This window comes from Xenopus laevis, chromosome 1L (assembly GCF_017654675.1).
Source record: "Xenopus laevis strain J_2021 chromosome 1L, Xenopus_laevis_v10.1, whole genome shotgun sequence".
NCBI lineage: Eukaryota > Metazoa > Chordata > Amphibia > Anura > Pipidae > Xenopus > Xenopus laevis.
In genome coordinates this window covers 95,906,697-95,928,679 of record NC_054371.1, presented here as the reverse complement: position 1 = coordinate 95,928,679, position 21,983 = coordinate 95,906,697, and the positions used below count along the sequence as shown (strand labels likewise).

Sequence of the window (21,983 nt, the reverse complement as noted above, 5' to 3'; positions counted from 1 at the left end):
TGTAAAGTTCAGAAGTAAAGGGAATGACCAATGGTATTTAATGTTATAAGACTGGAGTATAGTTAGGGCCAGCTTGAATGTGTGTCTTCGTTGAATTGTTTAAAGAGAGCGGTCTAGTTAGGCTAGAGGTAGTTGCGGGGCTAGAGTTGTTAGTAGTGCCCCAACTTCTTTTTCCAGGTTTTTGTAGGTTTCTGAAAGGCCTCTTATTCGAATATTTTCTCTCCTGGATCGATTCTCCTGGTCCTCTAGTTTCTCCTGTAGATCGTCAATTTGCAGTTTAAGCTTAATTATATCTGATTTCATGTCCATATATGACGGTAATGACATTGTTCAATCAATGTTTTAATGTTTTTTGCTTTTCTATATACTATTTTGGGTCTACAGTCCTCCTATCACCGGATCAGCTTTTATTACATGCCAATGTTTATTTAACACCTTTACAAGCTTTCTTTCCACATTTGTGCATCCCATTACTTTTCTTACTCTCCCATAAATTTTACTGTGGCTTCTTTATCTTTTGTGTTACAAGCTTTCTTTCCACATTTGTGCATCCCATTACTTTTCTTACTATCCCATACATTTTCCTGTGGCTTCTTTATCTTTTGTGTTATAAACTTTCTTTCCACCCACATTTGTGCATCCCATTAATGAGTTAAAGGTATTTCTAGGAAGGACGAGACATCTGTGGTGGACTGGTCAGTCTATTCTGTTTACTATCATTTAAAAAGTCTATTTTACTGCCATACTGCTTGCATATCTGATATATTTCCTTGCACAAGCTATTTTGCAAAACATATTTCCTGCTCAGATGTCTCTATAACCCAGATATCTCGCTAGGCCGTAACCAAGAGGAACCTCTTCATAGAAACAGGCTTGTGCTAAGGAGGTCACATATGTTTGTGGTTATGCCACTCTGCACCTGTTTCCTGAAGACGACTGCTGAATTAAACCGCATAAGAGACTTTATACCTTGTTGTTTTCCATTTGAAGATATATAACCTAGACTTTCGTAGTCTGTAATTTTCCATTTGAAGCTATATAGCTTAACCGCAAGCTTAGGGGGGTGTCAAACCTCCGATTTGCCTTTATAACCTTTTGTACTTTGAAATAAAGACAGAGTGAGAAACATTTGCATACTGAACAGATGTGTCAGTGTCATTTTCTTTCTGCCAGCCGGTTGGATTTACTTATCATATAATTTGGAAGGGTCAGATACTCTTAGGACATACTTCTGTCCTTAACATTTTTGGCGCCCAACGTGGGGCACCAGGTTCTGGCTGACCACTAGCCGATGCCACGGACGACGGACGCCCAGTAGAGGAAAGGACGGAGACTGATCACCTCCGGGACACAGGTAAGACCTATGTTATTAGTTTCTTGCCTGTGTCATACCTATACCTACTACTGAGGGTGTTTGTTGTCAATATCGACTTATGGTAGTCAGCAAAGACAGGTAACATCTTGCCTGGTGCCATTTACCTGACCTGTATAAGAGTATCTGTGCCCGGTTTATGTTTTGTTGTCCGTTGACTCCTTACTGGTGGATGGGGGCATAAGTAACCAAAAGGGATCTGAGTAATAGGGAACCATCGGACGCACATAGGTTAATTTGTTTCAGTAGCACAAGCCGTTAGAGTCGGTAGTGCTTATCTCAGTAGCACAAGCCGTTAGAGTCGGTAGTGCTTATTTCAGTAGCACAAGCCGTTAGAGTCGGTAGTGCTTATCTCAGTAGCACAAGCCGTTAGAGTCGGTAGTGCTTATCTCAGTGGTGCAAGCCGTTCAAGTCGGTAGTACCTATCTCGGTGACACAAGCCGTTCGAGTCGGTAGTGTCGACCGATTCTATATATTGTGTACGTACGGTATCTCCCAGACGTGGGAATAAGGTTCCCTGTTGACTAGTTTTGAGGGCAGTCAAGAGATCCACCAGTACTGAGGTTATCAGTGTCTTGGTGTGTTGGGTGTATGTAATTGTAATATCAACAGGAGGACCCATGTCATGTCCTAATTGTGTTTGTGGTTTACTGTTCGCAATCACTCCTGTGGGGTGGAGATTAACAAAGGTCACCTCAGGGGGTTATCCAGCTAGTGGACTAGGTTTAGGACCAATCCTCCCAGGTTTTACGGGCTTTATAGTATATCGCCTTAACGCCCATTTCCCTGTGAGTCCGTAGGATCTGGGACATAGACTGATTGATATAAGAAACAGAGTACTCTCCACCGGACAAACCCCTGTGGTGTGTGACAGTCATTCAGCAGCTGGTTTAGACTGGTGTGAAGTTGAAGAAATAGACAGGATTAGTCCCTTTTTGGTCCTACATTTAGGTATACCCATTCCTCTTTCCCCTTTATAGCAGACCTCATGTCCTGCCCAGACTGCGTGTGTGGTCTTGTGTTTATCATAGCTGAGGCAGGTTATCGTTTAAGTAGTGTTCAGACGAAGGGTTATCAAAAGAAAATTAGGCATATATCCCACCAGAGATGAGGTTGTGTCAATGTCCATGTCAATGTCATGAGCTCATTTATGTCATGTTTGTTTTACTTGTATGTATCAATTTAATCATGGAAAGCTGCTAGCAGAAGGGTTAAATTAGCAACATAGAGAATAGTGAGAAGAGACAATTCATCTTTCAGTGCTGAAAACAGCAGCGCTGGTACAAAGAGTTCTCAGCCCCGCAGCCTAGCTCTACCCCGCCCGTACAGTAAAAACTAGAGAAGAGGGGGGTGAGGCGGGGGCACACATACACAGGACCAAATCTTAGAAGGATTTTTCAAGACATTTCACAACCCCGTACTAATCCACTATACAACCTGACACAAGCTGATGTTCCAGACCTATATTATGAATATAAATCTACCTCCGTTTCCTCTGTTTATTTTGCTGGTGCTGCATGCACAGCTGTCGAAGAGCTACCCAAAAGTAGTTATTGCATCTCGAAATGGTGGACCTTACCTTCTTTGCCAACATGTACCTCCAGTGGATTCTAAGTTTAATCTAACCTTGATGAAAGGCAATACGAAACAAGAAGTGTGTATGGTGTACAGTGATGGGAAAAGTACTGCCTTTTATACCTGGAATGACAACCCTACATGTAACTGGGCTGCATCCAATAATAGTATTTCCTTCACTCTCTCCAATTTTGATGTCAAGCACACCGATAATTACACTTGTGTGATTTTGATTTTTTTTTCCCCTCCAGTTCAAAATTTTATTATAAATGAGACGTATGTTTACATCCACGATTTACAGCAGTGCGCTGTAATGCAAGTATTTAATATATGGATATTGACTGGTCTTGCTGTATTTCTATTTCTGTGCTGCATTTTAACATTCTGTTTTTGGATGCAAAAAAGGCATCAGAGGAAAACTTTAACTCAAGACAATATTCAGAATAATGAATGCAACAGTGAATATATGCCAATGGCATCTGTCAATCCAGCTAAACGCCCAATTATTCCAAGACTATGAGTTGCATACAATGACAAACAACGGTATATTATAATGCTGAAAACCGTAATAGGTATATAGAAACAACCCCTTTCATTTCACATCACCTGTTATTGTTCAGAGTAAATATATGAAATATAAAATGAATATGCCCACCCTGTTATATGAAATTCATGCTGCTGCTATACACCAGTTAGGCACTATTGAAATAAAACCAGCTAATAAGGGTGTTAACAGTGTGAAGGTGTCAAAGGGTGAAAAACAGAATTTTGTTCCCTTTCATCCAGTCCTCTCGCTCACCATTAGGCACAATTAAACCAATAGTATGGCCAATAATAATAATATAAGTGGGGCTCTTGTAGTGATTCATTTTTCGTCAAAAGAAAACTAGTAGTGCCCATAACCCTAATTGGACTGATATGTTAGTCGTAATCAAACATGTGTGTGTGTGGTCCAGCGGATTACCAACTAATGTTAGCTAAAATGAATTGGGACATTAACCCTGCTGACCCAGCCCAAGTAGGGGTCCCGTATCCGGATGCAGTGTTTGTGTCTGTCCCACCTCAGTAAGTGTCTGAGATGACTAATGCCCCAGATACAGCAAATCTTCCGTCACTAAAAGAAATGTCTAAGGAGGAACGTACCTCCTGAATTATAATTGGCCTAGGTGATGTATGGGCTTTATCACCGACGGATGTCTAATTGATGTCATCCATCCCACCTGTGTCCAAAGCAGGTTGCAGTCATGATGTAAAAAGTCCATATCGGGTTCTTTGACCCTGTAGCACAAGGTAATGCCCATGTTGATGTAAATGCGAAGCAGGCAGCATTGTATAATAAAATGTTTAAAGTATGTGTTGTAAAAGAACCAGGTTTTATCAGCCCTTCAGGACCAAGTGGAACCTGAAGAGAAGAAACATTGGCTTAACGATGGGTGCACACCAACTCCCAGTGGTGATGTTTCTGTTTACCGTTTAGGCAATTGCGTGTGGTTTGCTCTGGATTCTCATCTATCGCAGCCAAATATGTACACTCAATGTACCCATTTCAGATATTGCAGATAGATTACATATTCTCTTGATAAAACTAAAGTTGTAAATGACACATCCTATGAATCTGGTGTGGAATTCTGTGAGCAAATTAAATACTGGGCACAGAATAGGTTGGCTAATCAGGCTATAAGCATTCAGGACATCAAATCCAAATCTCTCCATACTTCTGCCAATTCCTGAGGGGGAAATACAGTAGGATATGGACGATGACAACGAAAACATAAGGATTGGGAAAGGAGCGCATGATGCACATGACTGTTTTGAACTTATGCAACAAGAAACGGCCCATCTTCCCACAGTTTAGTGCATCCCCATTGGATAACCCAGATATAACCATGTTTGTGGATGGACCCAGATTTGCATTTTGCTTTTTCAAAGAGGCTATATCTTTTCGAGTGGTGGTGTCAATGTTAATGTAAGGCTTAGGAGGAGTGGACCGATCCATTCCCGGGTCTAGGCTTAGGTTTGTGTCTCCTGCCATAAGTAGGTCCCCTTCCCTATGTTTTTGGATCAATTGAAGGAGCTGCAATAAAAACATCATTTGACCAGAATTTACTGTTGTAATGCACCTATCCTGGAGGTCACCTATTAATATTAAATACCTCCCTTCTTGTATAGTCAGTGGCAGGCATTTTCATAGGCATATTGCAACTCCTCTGATTTTGTTAGGACTCGTAGTTAAATAGAACGAGGGGTAGGCTGCTGATAGATAATTAGGGCATGATGTGGCCGAAAAATGTGTTTCCTGTAACAGGAGGATATCTGCATGTAGTGATCTATAGTATCGAAATGCCTTTGTCCTCTTGTTAGGGGAATTAAAGCCCTGGACATTATGAGAAATGAGTTTCAATTTGTCAGGAATCATTTGATAATAGCATTGATTTTGTAACAGTAAGTAATTTACAGTAAAGTATCTTTCCTTTCTGGTATGTTGTCAGTTTGAACCCTTCTGGTCTGCATTTCCTTATACCTTCCGAGACTTTATAAACCTTATAGTAGGAGGCACCCGGAAAGAACATAAAAAAACATCTTATTATAATCTAAAACTTAAAAAACAACAATTCTGGCCTTGACGGTTGATTTCGAAATGTAAGTAACTTCCCTGGCCGTTTTGGTCCAGGTTGGAATAACATACTCTTTATTCCTTAAAATAGGTAGAATAAACTTTAAGGTAATTGGCAATTGGTTGGGGGCAGCTATGCCAACACACTGGTACTAAAAGTATATTTTACATGGGTTTTATATTTCCCTTAAATGCTTAAGTGTTCATGTGTTTGATCTTTCATCAGGAGGTTGTGTTGAGGATCTCTCTTTACCTCAGGGGTTCTGCTGTGCCTTGGCCCAGATTGTGATAAAGTGGGTTAACGAGGTGGATTTTGCGATGTCTGTGGTGATTTTGGGGCTGGTTCTGCAAGGTAGAGTTTCCATGGTGTCTCCCACCGATGCGGGAGAGTACTGCCTGCCATTATGTGTAAAGTTCAGAAGTAAAGGGAATGACCAATGGTATTTAATGTTATAAGACTGGAGTATAGTTAGGGCCAGCTTGAATGTGTGTCTTCGTTGAATTGTTTAAAGAGAGCGGTCTAGTTAGGCTAGAGGTAGTTGCGGGGCTAGAGTTGTTAGTAGTGCCCCAACTTCTTTTTCCAGGTTTTTGTAGGTTTCTGAAAGGCCTCTTATTCGAATATTTTCTCTCCTGGATCGATTCTCCTGGTCCTCTAGTTTCTCCTGTAGATCGTCAATTTGCAGTTTAAGCTTAATTATATCTGATTTCATGTCCATATATGACGGTAATGACATTGTTCAATCAATGTTTTAATGTTTTTTGCTTTTCTATATACTATTTTGGGTCTACAGTCCTCCTATCACCGGATCAGCTTTTATTACATGCCAATGTTTATTTAACACCTTTACAAGCTTTCTTTCCACATTTGTGCATCCCATTACTTTTCTTACTCTCCCATAAATTTTACTGTGGCTTCTTTATCTTTTGTGTTACAAGCTTTCTTTCCACATTTGTGCATCCCATTACTTTTCTTACTATCCCATACATTTTCCTGTGGCTTCTTTATCTTTTGTGTTATAAACTTTCTTTCCACCCACATTTGTGCATCCCATTAATGAGTTAAAGGTATTTCTAGGAAGGACGAGACATCAAGAAATTATAAGTAAAAAGGAATTGGAATATTTGATGCAATGGAATCCTAAAATCCCGATTTTATACCACCTACCAAAAATCCATAAAATATACAAAACCCACCGACTGCCAATAGTGTACGGAATAGATTCCTTAACTAGTCCTCTGTCTAAATATGTGGACAGTTTTTTACAACCTCTAGTGGGGATACTTCCAAATTGTAGAAGAAATGCAGTGGCAGGAAAATTGGTGGTGGGTAACATGTGATGTAGCGGCCTTGCATACTAATATACCACAAGATAAGGGAGTTGAGGCAGTGAGATATTATTTGGAAAAATGAGAATTACTGGTGGGTCAGACTGAATTCATTACAGGGGCCATTAGGTTTATTCTAATTCATAATTACTTCATGTTAAGGACAAATTTTCATACTCAGAATGTTGGGAACGCAATGGGATCTCCGTTCACAACCGCCTTTGCTAAGTTATTTATGGGGCAATGGGGGGGAACAAGTATTATATAAAACTAAGTGGTTTGAGAAGAACGTTAAATTATAAAAATGGTATATAGATGATTTGATATTAATATGGCAGGGTACACCAGAAGAAATACATGAATTTGTTAATCAAAATGATTGGAATTTGAAATTTACAATAAACTATGACAAACAATCCATCAGTTACTTAGATTTGAGATTTTACTTCTTAGGAACTAATGAGATAATAGTAAAGAATAATAGAAAGGAAGTGGATACCAATGGTCATTTACATGCAACATCCCACCACAAAAAAGATGGTTACAGAATATACTATATGGGGAACTGAGGAGAATGCCGGCCCTTGTTTGGATAGTCGGATTGAATGATGGGACCGGGGACGTTTTTGTATGCATGTTTTGTAAAGCACTTCTCCGGCATTCCTCAGCTAATCAGTTGATTTACAGTAAAGGGCAGAGGAGAGAAAGGCCGGCAATGATTGAAGGGCTCCATTATCCTGTGCGGAGCTGTAGTCACTGTGCCTGCTGTGCTCTCTCTGCTCTTTCCCTGCATCAAAATAATCAGTTATTTCAAGAGACATTACCGCATGCTGTCGCAACAAGAAACTGGCCATTACCAGATTTTAAAAGAGACAAATTCTTCTAGGAACTGGGAAACTGGCATGCCACAGCTGCATTGCTCATAACTTCCGGTTTTGGCAGAAGTCATCATCATCATCATCATCATTTATTTATATAGCGCTGTCAAAATATGCAGTGCTTAAGTCGGGTTAGGGAGAAGATGCGGAGTGCAGAACTGCAGAGTGAGTCGCCATATCGCCGTTTTCCAGGAAGCAGTGTTTTCTAACAGTATTTTTTTAATAAAGCATTGCTACTAATAAACTTTATGCAGGGTAGATCTATTATTAGTGTGGGTAGAATGGATTTTTTAATAAAATTTTTTTTAGCGTTACTGTTCCTTTAAACTGCAAAAACAGAAAAAAAACCATCAGAGAAATTGCTACAATATTAGGAGTGGCAAAAGCTACACATCCTTAGAAAGAAAGAAAGCACTGGTGAACTCAGCAACGTAAAAAGACCTGGACGTGCATGGTGGATGATGGCGGAAACCCCTTCACAACAGCCAAACAAGTGAACAACACTCTCCAGGAGGTAGGTGTATTGATATCCAAATCTACCATAAAGAGAAGACTGCATGAAAGTAAATACAGAGGGTGCACTGCAAGGTGCAAGCCACTCATAAGCATCAAGAATAGAAAGGCTAGATTGGACTGTGCTAAAAAATCCAGCACAGTTCTGGAAAAACATTCTTTGGACAAATGAAACCAAGATCAACCTCTACCAGAGTGATGGCAAGAAAAAAAGTATGGAGAAGGCGTGGAACGGCTCATGATCCAAAGCATACCACAACATCTGTAAAACATCATGAGGCAGTGTAATGGGAAGGGTGTTTATGGCTGCCAATGGCACTGGGACACTAGTGTTTATCAATGTTGTGACAGAGGACAAAAGCTGCCAAATGAATTCTAAGGTGTTCAGAGACATACTGTCTGCTCAAATCCAGCTGCATGCAGTCAAATTGATTGGGAGGCATTTCATAATACAGATGGACAATGACCCAAAACATACAGCCAAAGCAACCCAGGAGTTTATTAAAGCAAAGTGGAATATTGAACTGAACCCAATTGAGCATGCATTTCACTTGTTAAAGACTAAACTTCGGACAGAAAGGCCCACAAACAAACAGCAACTGAAAGCCGCTGCAGTAAAGGCCTGACAGACCATTAAAAAGGCACAAATGACACAAAAGATAAAAAAGCCACAGGAAAATTTATGGGATAGTAACAAAAGTAATGGGATGGACAAATGTTGAAAGAAAGCTTGTGAACAGTTGGATGGAAAGAAAAAAAAACTATTTCAATTGAATATAACAAAACAAACATTTGAAACACGGGGATGGATAAATTGTGACACAACATTTGTAATATATTTGATACAATATGCATGTGGCTTGCAATATATTGGAAGAAAAACTAATAAATTAAAAAACATATGTAACCCACCATATTTTCGGAACACATAAGAAATGTAAGGAAGGGGTTAGAGACCCACACACATTATCGAAACATTGTAAGGAATTCCATGATAGAAATCCGGAAGGGTTAAAGATCATGAAGTATAGAAGAAGTGGAGTGGAATAGTACAAGTGGAGATGATTAAACTAATTGAGAGACTTATTGGATATATAAATTAGAAACTGTGGTACCAAATTGATCTGGTAGCTTTTATGGTATTAATCCAACTGATATTAGCAGCATGAAATCTAAGGTTCTTTTTATGTGTTTTATGTATTTTATTATGTTATATGAATTTTATGGGTTAGTTCATATAATGAATAATGTATCATGTTTTGTGTGTTTTAATGTGGAAATATTTAATTGTTGGAGTTTTAATTTGGTAATTAATAAAGTGATGTATGGAGGGGTTAATTACAGATATATGGAGAGTAAATCCTTAAGAAAGGAAGCCGGTGCCTCTGAGGAAGTGCGCAGACACGGAACGCGTCAGACCTCAGACGCTACTGTTTGTAAATCAGATGTTATAGTAAAGGTTGTTACTTTTTATCCATAATCTGTAAGTATGCGATTCTTCAAAGAGGCCCCAGAGTGCGCTGCTACAACGTTTGCTGTGCTGCTATCGTCTTCTTAGTGACGGACTCGGGGCACGGCACCCGGGTCACAACGTGGTTGGGGTAAGACTCGTATTACTGGGAGTCCGGGCGGACTGAACCGGCCTCGGAGCGTAAGCATGGGGTCCGTGGCAAAAGGCACCCGGACCATAAATTCATAATGGTGAGCAGCACACAGGCTTTAATGATTCTTTTAATATTGGAGTCAGATCCCACTGATTGATTTAATAATATAGAAACCCGGGAACAGTTGAATGTATATATAGTACATAGTTAGGGGCAAGTGGGTTAGAGGGGAAAAAGGAAACCTAAGTGATTAAGTGGATGCTGCAGCCTTTACAATTAACATTTGAACTGGAGTGGCAGGTATTTAAAGATTTCAAAGCGGCTGTTCACTGATTAATTTTATTTTGTGTATGGGGGGGTAACAAATATGTTTTTTGCAACATTATATATAAGCACACACACATCCAGAATAGCAGGGTCTGTGTTCATGGAGGCTGAAAAAAACAGTACAAGGTGTTGGAAGTCATAACCTGTCAGTCCAAGTAGTTAGTGATGAGTGGGAGAGCAGAGAAAACACACTAATGAAACTGAAAGAGATATAAAGAATGAGAAGGGGCGGTGGTATAGAGAAAGGCCATCTGGCGATCCTCGAGGACCCTGAATTAGGTATATGCAGACAGAAAAAGTACATGCCAAGCATCTGCCGCCCCCCCTCCCCCAGCGCCCAAGGCATGTGCCTCTTCTGTCTAACCCTAGTTCCATCCCCTGATAGGGAATGCAGTCCTTTGAAAGTGCAAGTGTCCTGGATTTTAAGAATGCCAATGGACTGGTATGTCCTTGTAACCGACAAATTACCTTAATTTGTTTGCATTTTGCAGTATTTAGTACCCTATTCTGTAAAAAATCCTGCTGTGACTAAAACACAGACAAACACTGCAGACTTGCAGACCCTTAGTGAGAAAACATTTTTATTACTTATACCATTTAAGTATTGCAAAAGCTACACATACATGCACCCTGCTTGCTCTTCATAAATATATATTTGAAATACTCTAGATCTGCTGACTTGAAAAGAATGTTACATTATGATTTGGGATCACATACTTTATTCTACTCATAATTTATTCTTAGCCAAAGATTTTCACATGTACCTTAGAAATACTGTCTTTCCAAATTATGAGCAGTTAAAAAAAATGGTCATGTGTTTAATAGAACAATACTGGTTTCCAGAACAAAATATGATATTTCATCAAAAACAATTATCACTGGATAATTTCTTTTTAAGTTCCAAAGTCCAAAAATAAAAACATAAAGGCAGAAATTTGCTTTGCAATGACACATTACAGTCAATTTTGAGTTATAGTAGATTAAAAACATGCTAGTTCTTGATCCATCATCTAAAAGAGGAAGCAGGGACTATTCCTTTGCAGGGGTGTATTAAGTCTCTGAGAAACCATTTTTTACACCCCAAGCTTGTTGGCCTGGGTTAGAACTACTTTCAGTACTGGCATAAAAGCAGATGTTTCACTAAAGTTACTGGTGCTCACAATGTGGGTGTGTATATTTAGTCCTTCTGTGTAGTTCTGAGATTCAATACTTCTGGCAATGTTGTGCAATCCTGCAATTATTGCAGGAGAAAGCTGAAAAAAAAGATAGGGTTAGAACATAAGACTAAGTTGTACTGTATTTGTAGCATTACTTTAACATGGCATTAAACTTGTTTCTCTTGACATGATGACAAAGAAACAAAAACTTTACAGGACAAAAACATTCATTAAAAAAACAGATCACAAAAGATAACACAGAACTAAAGAATGCCTTAAAATTATATTAAAAACAAAGACAGTTAGCTACTAGCTTCCCCTTCAACCTCAATATGTTTCACACTACCACAGTTTTTCCTCTCAGACGTTTTAAAGGAGAACTATGGCTTTTGCCACACAGGGGCAGAAATCTGCCTGCTGAAATACAAAGTCCAAAAATCAGCCCCAACACGGGCAGTAGCCTCCTCTTCTGTTCCCATAAGAAACCATTGTGTCTGATCCAGCACAAACACACACACACACAGCTTTGTACGGTAAAGAAACACAAGACTGCATTTTAACTAAAATCAGCTAAACAATGGTTCCTTATGCGAACAGAAGAGGAGGCTACTGCCAGCGTAGGGGCTGATTTTTAGAATATTTGCATATTTCATTATCATCATTTATTTATATAGCTCCAACGTGTTACACAGTGCTTTAGATTAGATAATGAACAGGGCGCAAACAGTAAATAACAAACAAGAGTTTACAGAGTACAATAGGATTAGAGGGCCCTACTCGCAAGAGTTTACAAACTTAAGTGTATTTCAGCAAATGTGTGGAACTAGCCTAAAACCCCCTTAAACTTTCCTAACTCTTGCCACCCCTGCATAGTTGATGAGTACACAAGGTGAATTGCTGCATCCAAATTACAAATTCTCCTAAATCTAAACATTTTTAGTGCATGAATAAGCTGCTTAGTAGAGCTGCCTTATGTTAGCGCTACTACTTGGAATGCAGTTTATTACGGGGCTGACAACAGGCCATCACAGAGATATTTTAAGGTAGGGAAGGATCACATAGAATTGTGTTATCTCCTCTTCTCAAATATTACAAACATCTACAGTTAGGTCCATAAATATTTGGACAGACAATTTTTTTTCTAATTTTGGTTCTGTACATTACCACAACGAATTTTAAATGAAACAACTCAGATGCAGTTGAACTGCAGACTTTCAACTTTGATTCAGTGGGTTGAACGAAAAGATTGCATAAAATGTGAGGGACTAAAACATTTTTTTTAACACAATCACTTCATTTAAGGGGCTCAAACCACAAACCAGAAAAAGTCCTCTCAAATCTGTAGTTTACTTAAAGGGGTTGTTCACCTTTGAGTTAACTTTTTGTATGATTTAAACAGTGATATTTTGAGACTATTTGCAATTGGGTTTATTTTTTATTATTTGTGGTTTGTGAGTTATTTAGCAGCTCTCTAGCTGCAATTTCCGCCATATGGTTGCTAGGGCCAAAATTACCCTAGCAACCATGCACTGATTTGAAAAAGAGACTGGAATATGAATAGGATAGGCCTGAATAAAAAGATGAATAATAAAATGTAGAAATAACAATGAATTTGTAGTCTTGCAAAGCATTTGGTTTTGAGATGGGGTCAGTGATTCCCGTTTGAAAGCTGGAAAGAGTCAGAAGAACAATGCAAGTAATTTAAAAACTATAAAAAATAAATAATGAAGACCAATTTCAAAGTTACTGGCCATTCTATAACATACTAAAAGTTAACATAAAGTTGAACCACCCCTTTAAAGTGATGCTGACACTAAAAAAAAGTACTTTTTAAAGGGGACCCATCACCCAAATAAATTATTCCAAATCCTATTTTATCATGTTAGTCAAGCAAAATTAACTTTAATTACACTGTATAAATTATATGAATCTTGTTTCCATCAGTCTGGGAACTCATAATTATAGCGAGCAGGCAGGAACCATTTTGTGGACACTGTTATTAAGGCAAGCCTTCCATCATCTCAGAATCTTGTTTGTGCACCAGAATGGGGGACCTGGTGTCCATCCCCATGCACTAGCTATACAATTAAATGGTTAAGAGAACTGGGGGAATGTGGGGAGAGCAGTGATATCTAGTAAGTACTGAATGGAAAGTAATTGCTTGCCACACCTCTATGCCTAAAGTAGAGGAGGGGCAGGCAATTCTGGATTGGCAGCAGAGATTTTTAAATGAATTTACAGCTATGAATGCTTAAATAAGAAAAATAATTTTGTATTTCATGTTTAATTTGAAAAGGACTTTTATTATACAGCTTTTTATGTCTGGGTGACAGGTCCACTTTAAAATATGAAAGTACAGTAGGATATAGTTCGTTGTTTATAAACCGGACTGTTTTGCCAACCTGACTGTCCCATCTCAGCCTGTCAGTTAAAGTTTCTAATGCTAATAGACTCCTCCTGCACAAATATGGCAGCCCCCTCATACAGGAACATGGGGCATCAGACAGGTAATGTAAACACATTATGCAAATACTTTACGGCAAAGTTATAAGTAGCTTTCAAAGGCAATATTATGATAGATGTAAGATAGATGTCATTTCTGGTGTCTGTGTCTCTTTAAGTATGTAAATATCAGAATCCTCACCAAATTGTAAAATTAGATAAATGTAATCTAAACTCATAAGACAATTAACAGATTTTACTATTTATTTTGAATTATTTATACACCAAAACCCAACAACATGTGTAAAATTAAGCACACCCAAGTTACTACCATGGCAGTTATGAAAGAAAATACAACTTGCAGTTCTATATAAGGTTTTCAGGCTTGTGTTAACACCATATAAGGGGAAAATCTACTTAAATGATAAATGATATATAACCAATCTGAAACTAGTCCTAAAACATTGAGTCTAAGGCCAAACTTTGTATTCTTGGAAAGACTGCTTACAAACAGAGAACATCCAAGAAAGTTGCCATTTGTCCTGCAAGCAGCGTGCTCAGGCCTGTATTTGTGGCGAGGACACAAAGGCCCAGGCCTAGGGTGGCAAACTTTTAAGGGCGGCCTAGGGGCGCCATAATAAAAATCCAGCCCTGAGCATGCTTCCCTAAAGAACAGACAGTTCACCTAAAGAACACACTATATGAAGCTTAAGAAATCTAGAGGCAATTGAAAGTAGTAAAACTTGAAGTACAGGATTCTACCATGGGAAAAACACTTAAAGGGATACTGTCATGGGAAAACATTTTTTTCAAAATTAATCAGTTGACATTTTGTCAATTTCCCAGCTGCCCCAAGTCATGTGACTTGTGCTCTGATAAACTTCAATCACTCTTTACTGCTGTACTGCAAGTTAGAGTGATATCACCCCTCCCTTTTTCCCCCCAGCAGCCAAACAAAAGAACAATGGGAAGGTAACCAGATAGCAGCTACCTAACACAAGATAACAGCTGCCTGGTAGATCTAAGAACAACACTCAATAGTAAAAACCCATGTCCCACTGAGACACATTCAGTTACATTGAGAAGGACTGTAACTGTGACTGTGCAGGCACAAGTCACATGATTGGGGCAGCTGGGAAATTGACAAAATGTCTAGCCCCATGTCAGATTTTAAAATTGAATATATTAAAATCTGTTTGCTCTTTTGAGAAATGGATTTCAGTGCAGAATTCTGCTGGAGCAGCACTATTAACTGATTCATTTTGAAAATCTTGAAAATCTTTTTTTTCCCATGACAGTATCCCTTTAACAAGCATGACTTGTTGAAGATAGCCAGAAAAAATTCCCTTAGGTTTTCAAATCTCATAAGACATCTGGAAAAATATCCACTGGTTAAACAAGGCCAAATGAACTGAATATTTACTGCACAATGGCATGTTGATGTTGTGTAACACCACAACATTAAATCAGCTGGTGTAGAAGAAATGAAAGAGGTGTAGGGTTGGCAGTCACAGGAGCTAGAACCCTTGCAATTCACAATAAACTATATATACACTAGTATAATCTACAGTTTGGTCATTTCTCTATGGGACCAAACTGCAAATTACAGTATATCCTTATAATACACAAGAGCCATGAATGTCTTGGAAATGATATCCTTATAAATGGTGCTTTATGATGTCATTGGTTATAATTGGAGCTTAGTTATGTAATTTCTGTCACATGACTCACTGAAACTTGTGGTTTTTGATAAATAAAGTACCCCTTGTTGCAAAATATGAGGATATTAGAAGTAACCTAGGAGTTCCATGACCTGTATAAAAACGGCTTTCGGCCTTGTGTTTTTATATGGTCATGGAACTCCTCGGTAACTTATAATATCCTTATATTTTACAAGAGGGGGTACTTTATTCACTAAACAGTGCACTCTTAAGTCATTATAAACGTGCCATTTATAACTTATGGTGATTTCTTCTAGACTTTCTCCACTTGCCCATTGCCTGTCACTTTTCTACTAGTAGTTAGGCAAGTTATATATAGACTTAAAAGTTTGAACTTGATGAACTTTGTCTTTTTTCAGCCTAAATTACTATGTTACTATGTTCAACACTGAACCTATGTACATTTAACTGCTGATTATAATGAATACTAAATACTGAGAACTAAAGGACATTAAAAGTCATCTAGGAGTTTTGTGACCTGCAGCCTTGTGCTTTTATGTAGTCACGTAACCCCTTGGTGACTTATAATATCTTTATAAATTACAGTAGGGGGATAAATGATCCACTTTATAACAGACTTATAGAAATCAGTGCATTGTCATGGAACAACAAATGTTTCATCAAAGGGTGAGACAAAGCTCCTCCTATATGATGTAAGACAATAGCCAATTCATACAGGAAAAAATAGTGCTGAGGAAAAGAAAGCTGCTAAATCATCAGGTGTACTTCTTCACACAAACTCTTTATGTTGGCTTATTTTTGTTGAATAAATATTGACAAAGTAAAACATTTTTCAGATAAAATTAAATTAAGGTAATTTTAGATTGAGGACTAGATGATGTAAAACCACATAAAAAAACAGTGTACTTCTTCACATCAATGTATGCATTTATGAGCATTAGGAAATATTTGTAGTTTAAGAACTATACTTAAAAAAAAAAATGTGTTTAAGCATACATGCTAGTAGCTAGCATGTATGCTTAAACACATTGCATAGCTGGCGATTAAGCTAATTTCCATGCATCTTAGCATTCCACCTTTAGTTAAGCTCAAAACTGGACAGGTGTGTGAAAAGTATTATGAACACACATATTATCAATGTGGGTCTCACTGGCATTAGAAAAGGATGCTCTAAACTCAGCAGAGTTGATGATGATTCAATGGGTTCTTTATACATTTTTTTATGCTTCACCCAGGACAGATGCCAGAGCTTTAAACTGCTAATAAAATGAAAACAAATGCAAAATTAATATGAAATGTAAAAGTGCTCAGAATAGCACTCTCTGCAAATGTATAATAATGCTTACTGTGGGCTTAGATTCTCTTTAAAGAGATGTCCATATTTTGCTAATTCCTAACAAAGTGGCAGGCCTTTGCAAAATACAAATTTCCCAATAGGATGCCTTACAAAAAATTGCTTGTAAATAAATCTTTTAACAATAAAAGCATGTATGATTTCAGTGCTGCACGTGCCTTGTTTCCTCCACAGTTATTTGCATATCATTTATCAGGTTGGCAGCCAATACGATTAATGATATACTTAAGATAATGGACAGCCAGAGCATTCACAGTGGCACTTGAAGATGGTTGCATGATTTTTATTTCCTGCTGTCAATCTCTGCCTATGAAATCAATCAGTCAGCAAATTCCATTGAGGGGAGTTAATAGTTAGATAAGGTACAAAAATATGGCATGCTGATGCACACTTACCTTTTGTTCTCTCAATTTATCATACAGATATTCTAGACGTTTATTTGCATCATCTAGCTTCCGCTTGGTTTGCTGGAAAAAAAATAGTACAAATAATAAAAATGTGAAGCCATGTTTGATTCAACCATTTTACAGTGTAAATTTACAGTTACACACACTTTGTATTTAGGGAGCAGCGAAGTATACAAAAACTTGATTTACTCCCTACTGGGATCAAATATAATACAATACCTATCATATCTCACGTCTCTGCCAGATGATTCTGTAGGTAAACATATGGCAGTATGGCTACCATTGACCCTTTACTGTGCTTCCTTAAAATGATCACTGCAACGATATAACTTGTAACTGGTATATCTCTTTTCATATCATGTTATTATGTATACCCTATACTATACATCCCCAACCTACCCATTGATTGTAACTACTTCTTATAAAAAAGTAAATAATGATTACCAAAAAAAGATAAAAAAACTTGATCCACCTGTAAATCAAATTTGCTCGAGTGCAGTTATCTAATAGTGTTTTGATCACTGTGGTTCTCCCTGAGAGGGCTGCAGTGATGTAAACACCATGCAGGCTAATTTATGAACACTTACACTTAAGTTCAATTACCCATAGCAACCAGCCATAATCTTTCAGTATTATGCAGCAGTTAGCTCTTGTATTCTGCAGGCTGAGAAATATTTGTTTGGTTGCAAAAGGTAACTGGATTTATGAACAGTTCTTGTGTTCATAAATTAGCCCTTATTGTGTTTAACACTTGCAGCCCTCTCAGGATGAAAAATACTGATCAAAACACCAATGGGAAACTGTAATGCTATACCCACCAAGCATTTGGCAAGGCCACAAAGGACCGGGCCTAGGGCGGCAGAGTAATAGGGGCAGCATGCCACCCAGCCGCTTACCAGGGAGCACCGCTCCAGTGCAGGCGTGCATGTGCACTGGCACCGGAGCATACAGGCGGGCGCTAGGACCGGCCGGGCGCCAGGCCCACTCACTAAATCCGGCCCTGCCACCAAGTCAGTCAGAATTGGTTATCTGCACAGAAAGTAATTTTCTATGATGTTCTTTGTCTTCGTGTGGGCCTTAAAGGGGATCTGTCAAGGTAATGCAAATGTAATATAAGCTTCATCTCACTGAAAAGATACACTTTCAAATATAATCAATTAAAAATTCTGTATCGTTTAAGAAATAATTAAGTTACTCTTCAGTAGATTACTCTCCTCAAACTGTCACTCTTCGTGCTGTCTTGATGCTGAGGTCTGGGTCAGATTTTGATCTAAACGCCAATCAAAAACGGACTCCATTAACAGCATGAACAAAGAATGACGAGAGACAGGTTGCTCAGAGGGGAAGAATGACTTGATTATTTCATAAAAGGAACATAATTTTTAAGTAATTATATTTAGTATTTAGAAAGTTTCTTATTTCAGCAAGCTTACATTAAATTTTAATTCTCTTATGAGATCCCCTTTAATAGAATGGTCTGCAGTTCAGTTAGTTGTAGGCATGCAGAGTTTCATCAATCAGGCCAGAGAATATGCTTTACCATCAAGCTTAACCTAAACATATGGTTTTAGACCTACATTCAAACTCATGGTACATACTGGGTCACTTGCAGAACACAAGCATCTTTGGATAAGAACCTCAAATGTAGTCTTTAGAATCAGGTGTTCATGAGGAATTGGATTCTTGGCAATTTTTTCAGCTGGAAGTGTATGAACAGCCTGTAATAGACAAACTGTAATGTTAGCCATATATAAAAGAACCACATCTGTCAAAGTGTCAGTTAAAAAGAGCAAAAACAGACACTGTGTAGTCACTGAACTTTGTGCCACCCTGAAGCAGCTCCTGAGATCGACAACAGTGCATAAGTGCTCAAATGTTGTAATGTCTTGAGAAAAGGTCCAGAACAGGACCGAAACGAAAAATAGCTGCACTCACTAACTGGAGAAAAAAAAGTCACATAGAATATAATATAAAGCAAGGCACTCACAGGACTTTAAAATAAGGTGAAAAAGAGATGTGTCAAGACAAAGGTCTCAAGGAAGACTGAAATGTTGGAATAATATATAAACTTTATCTCTTTCTCACCATATTTTAAAGTCCTGTGATGAGAAATATTGTTTTAAAGACCTGAATGGTATTTCCAATGGGTGCCCCAGGGGCACCCTCCGCACTGGGCTTTGAGGATTCATGGGGCAGTCCAGATTGACTATTGGAGGGCTGTGATATTGTGAAGGAAGTCTGTGTATCAGGCTGTACTACAAGCATTGTCGAAGGCTGGAATGGTATAGAGGGTAATGGTACTCCAGAAGAAGGGATCTGTTGCTGTTGGGAGCCTGAGTCTGTCACGGGGTTCATTATGGGAGAAGTAATTGGGGGTAGAGGCACATAATGTTCTAGAATCTGGAAAAAACAAAAGAATTACAAATTAAACATAGAAATAACACACAGTAAAGTTCCTTGCAATATGTAGTCAGTACAGGCTGTTGTTAATCAAGTCTTTTCTAGTCATAGAGGAGGATAAAGTTCTATTATTATTTTGTGACCACCTGAGTTATCATCATCATGAGTTTTTATTATATACATGGACCTGTGCAGTTACGCATAATACTGTGCACTTACTCATTTCAATTTGTGACCATAATAAAACTGAAGTTTTAAGTTTACTTTTTCACCATTTTATATCTTTCTGAAGCAGCTCTGGGAGGGGAGTCCCCAGACTCTGTAAACTGTTCTATATTGACATATTAGTTCTTACATTTATCATCCTTGGCCGTGCACAGCAGAATCACTGTATTTCACTAAAGGCAGCTGGAATAAATGATACAACAGTTGCTAATATTTCACAGATACTGTTGAGAAATGTATTAACTAATGTATCAAACTATAACAGTTCAAAATGTGCACCTGGATTAGTGAGCTGCCAGTAAAAGTGCCTGTTTAAAATTTTAGTTTTGAAAAAATGGTTAAATATAAAATATGGATTGCAATTGTTAAAAGTCCGTATTTTGTATAAACAATCCAATAACAAATGTCTACTCTATTACCTCTGTCTACTATAGTACTCTCACCACTGCCCTAAATGAGCTTGCTCCTATAAAAACTAAACGTTCTAGACCCAAACCACTTCAACCTTGGCATACTGCTCATACAAAAGCGCCCCAAAGACACTCACGTGCACTTGAGCGTCGCTGGCGCAAATCCCGTTCAGAATCAGACTTTTGGAGCTACAAATCTGCCCTTCGCTCCAGCCTCTTCCAAGCCAAACAAACATACTTTACTTCACTCATTAACTCCCTTTCTAAAAAACCAGCACAACTTTTCTCCACCTTTAACACTCTCCTTTCCCCTTCTCCACCCCCTCCATGCACATCTGTCTCTGCTCAAGATATTGCTGAGCACTTCAAAAACAAAATTGACACTATCAGAAGGGACATTACACTACTCAACCCCCCTAGACTTCCACCACCCTCCTACCACACTCCCCAGTCTCTCCTGTGCTCCTTCACCCCTGTCACTGATGAGGAAGTCTCAAAGCTTCTGGCCTCTTCTCACCTTACCACCTGCCCGCTTGATCCAATTCCCTCAAAACTTCTCCGCAATACCAATCCTTGTCTAATCAAAACCTTAACTCACCTATTTAATCTTTCGCTCTCAACTGGACTGTTTCCTTCTCAACTAAAACATGCTCTTGTCACCCCCATTCTGAAAAAACCCTCTCTTGATCCCTCCAATCTTGACAACCTCCGACCTATCTCTCTGCTACCTTTCATCTCTAAACTACTTGAGCGCCTAGTCTACAACCGACTAACCTCATTCCTCACTGACAATAACCTGCTGGACCCCCTACAATCTGGTTTTAAGCCACAACACTCCACAGAAACTGCCCTGACTCGACTAACTAATGACCTTTTAACCGCTAAAGCCAACAATCATTTCTCAGCCGCATTTGACACTGTAGATCACCCTCTCCTCCTCCAGTCCCTCCAGTCGCTTGGCCTTCGTTACACAGCCCTGTCCTGGTTCTCTTCTTACATCACCAATCGTTCCTTCAGTGTCTCCTACAATGGAGTATCATCTTCTCCCCTACCTCTTTCTGTTGGAGTTCCTCAAGGCTCTGTCCTGGGACCATTACTATTCTCCCTCTATACTTCCTCCCTTGGCAAATTAATAAATTCATATGGTTTCCACTACCACCTCTATGCTGACGATACTCAGATCTATCTCTCATCTCCTGATCTCAACCCAGAACTCCTAACTCGCGTCTCCTCCTGCCTGTCCGCTATCTCTACCTGGATGTCGCAACGCTACCTTAAATTAAACCTCTCTAAAACTGAAATGGTTCTCTTTCCTCCAACTAACACCAGTAGCATCCCCGAAGTATCCATCATAGTTAACAATTCCACTATCACCCCCTCTCCCCAGGCCCGGTGCCTTGGGGTTATCCTAGATTCTGCCCTGTCATTCACTCCTCATATCGAGTCACTTATTAAATCATGTCACTTCCACCTAAGGAACATATCCAAAATACGATCATTTATCACCCAAGACGCTGCCAAAATTCTTATTCACTCTCTCATCATATCGCGTCTAGACTACCGTAATTCTCTTTTAATTGGCCTCCCCCTCCAGAGACTGTCACCTCTCCAGTCCATAATGAACACTGCTGCGAGGCTCATACACCTCAGCAACTGCTCCTCCTCTGCCTCGCCATTCTGTCAATCCCTGCACTGGC

General features: G+C 38.8%; 2 protein-coding genes across 19 annotated transcripts in view; one reads left to right on the top strand and one right to left on the bottom strand.

The window, feature by feature from the left end:
* The first annotated feature begins 2,731 nt into the window (after nucleotides 1-2,731).
* On the top strand, nucleotides 2,732-3,638 carry LOC121403689 (inducible T-cell costimulator-like). The gene has a single exon (XM_041591494.1). It carries the CDS (start codon nucleotides 2,823-2,825, stop codon nucleotides 3,465-3,467), a length of 645 nt encoding a protein of 214 aa, XP_041447428.1. The 5' UTR covers nucleotides 2,732-2,822; the 3' UTR covers nucleotides 3,468-3,638.
* A 7,135-nt stretch (nucleotides 3,639-10,773) lies between these two features.
* LOC108711672 (protein transport protein Sec31A) overlaps nucleotides 10,774-21,983 on the bottom strand; it is a 232,555-nt gene continuing 221,345 nt past the window's right edge. For 10 of the 18 annotated variants that reach the window (XM_041591391.1, XM_018253623.2, XM_041591405.1 and 7 more), the window contains 4 exons: nucleotides 19,379-19,651; nucleotides 18,829-18,969; nucleotides 17,240-17,311; nucleotides 10,774-11,462 (listed from right to left, as the gene is read on the bottom strand). In XM_041591391.1, the coding sequence (XP_041447325.1) occupies nucleotides 11,283-11,462; nucleotides 17,240-17,311; nucleotides 18,829-18,969; nucleotides 19,379-19,651 (666 nt within the window). In that variant the 3' untranslated portion in view covers nucleotides 10,774-11,282. The remainder of the gene's footprint in view (nucleotides 11,463-17,239; nucleotides 17,312-18,828; nucleotides 18,970-19,378; nucleotides 19,652-21,983) is intronic. The other 8 variants (XM_041591387.1, XM_041591448.1, XM_041591419.1 and 5 more) reach the window with 4 other exon arrangements.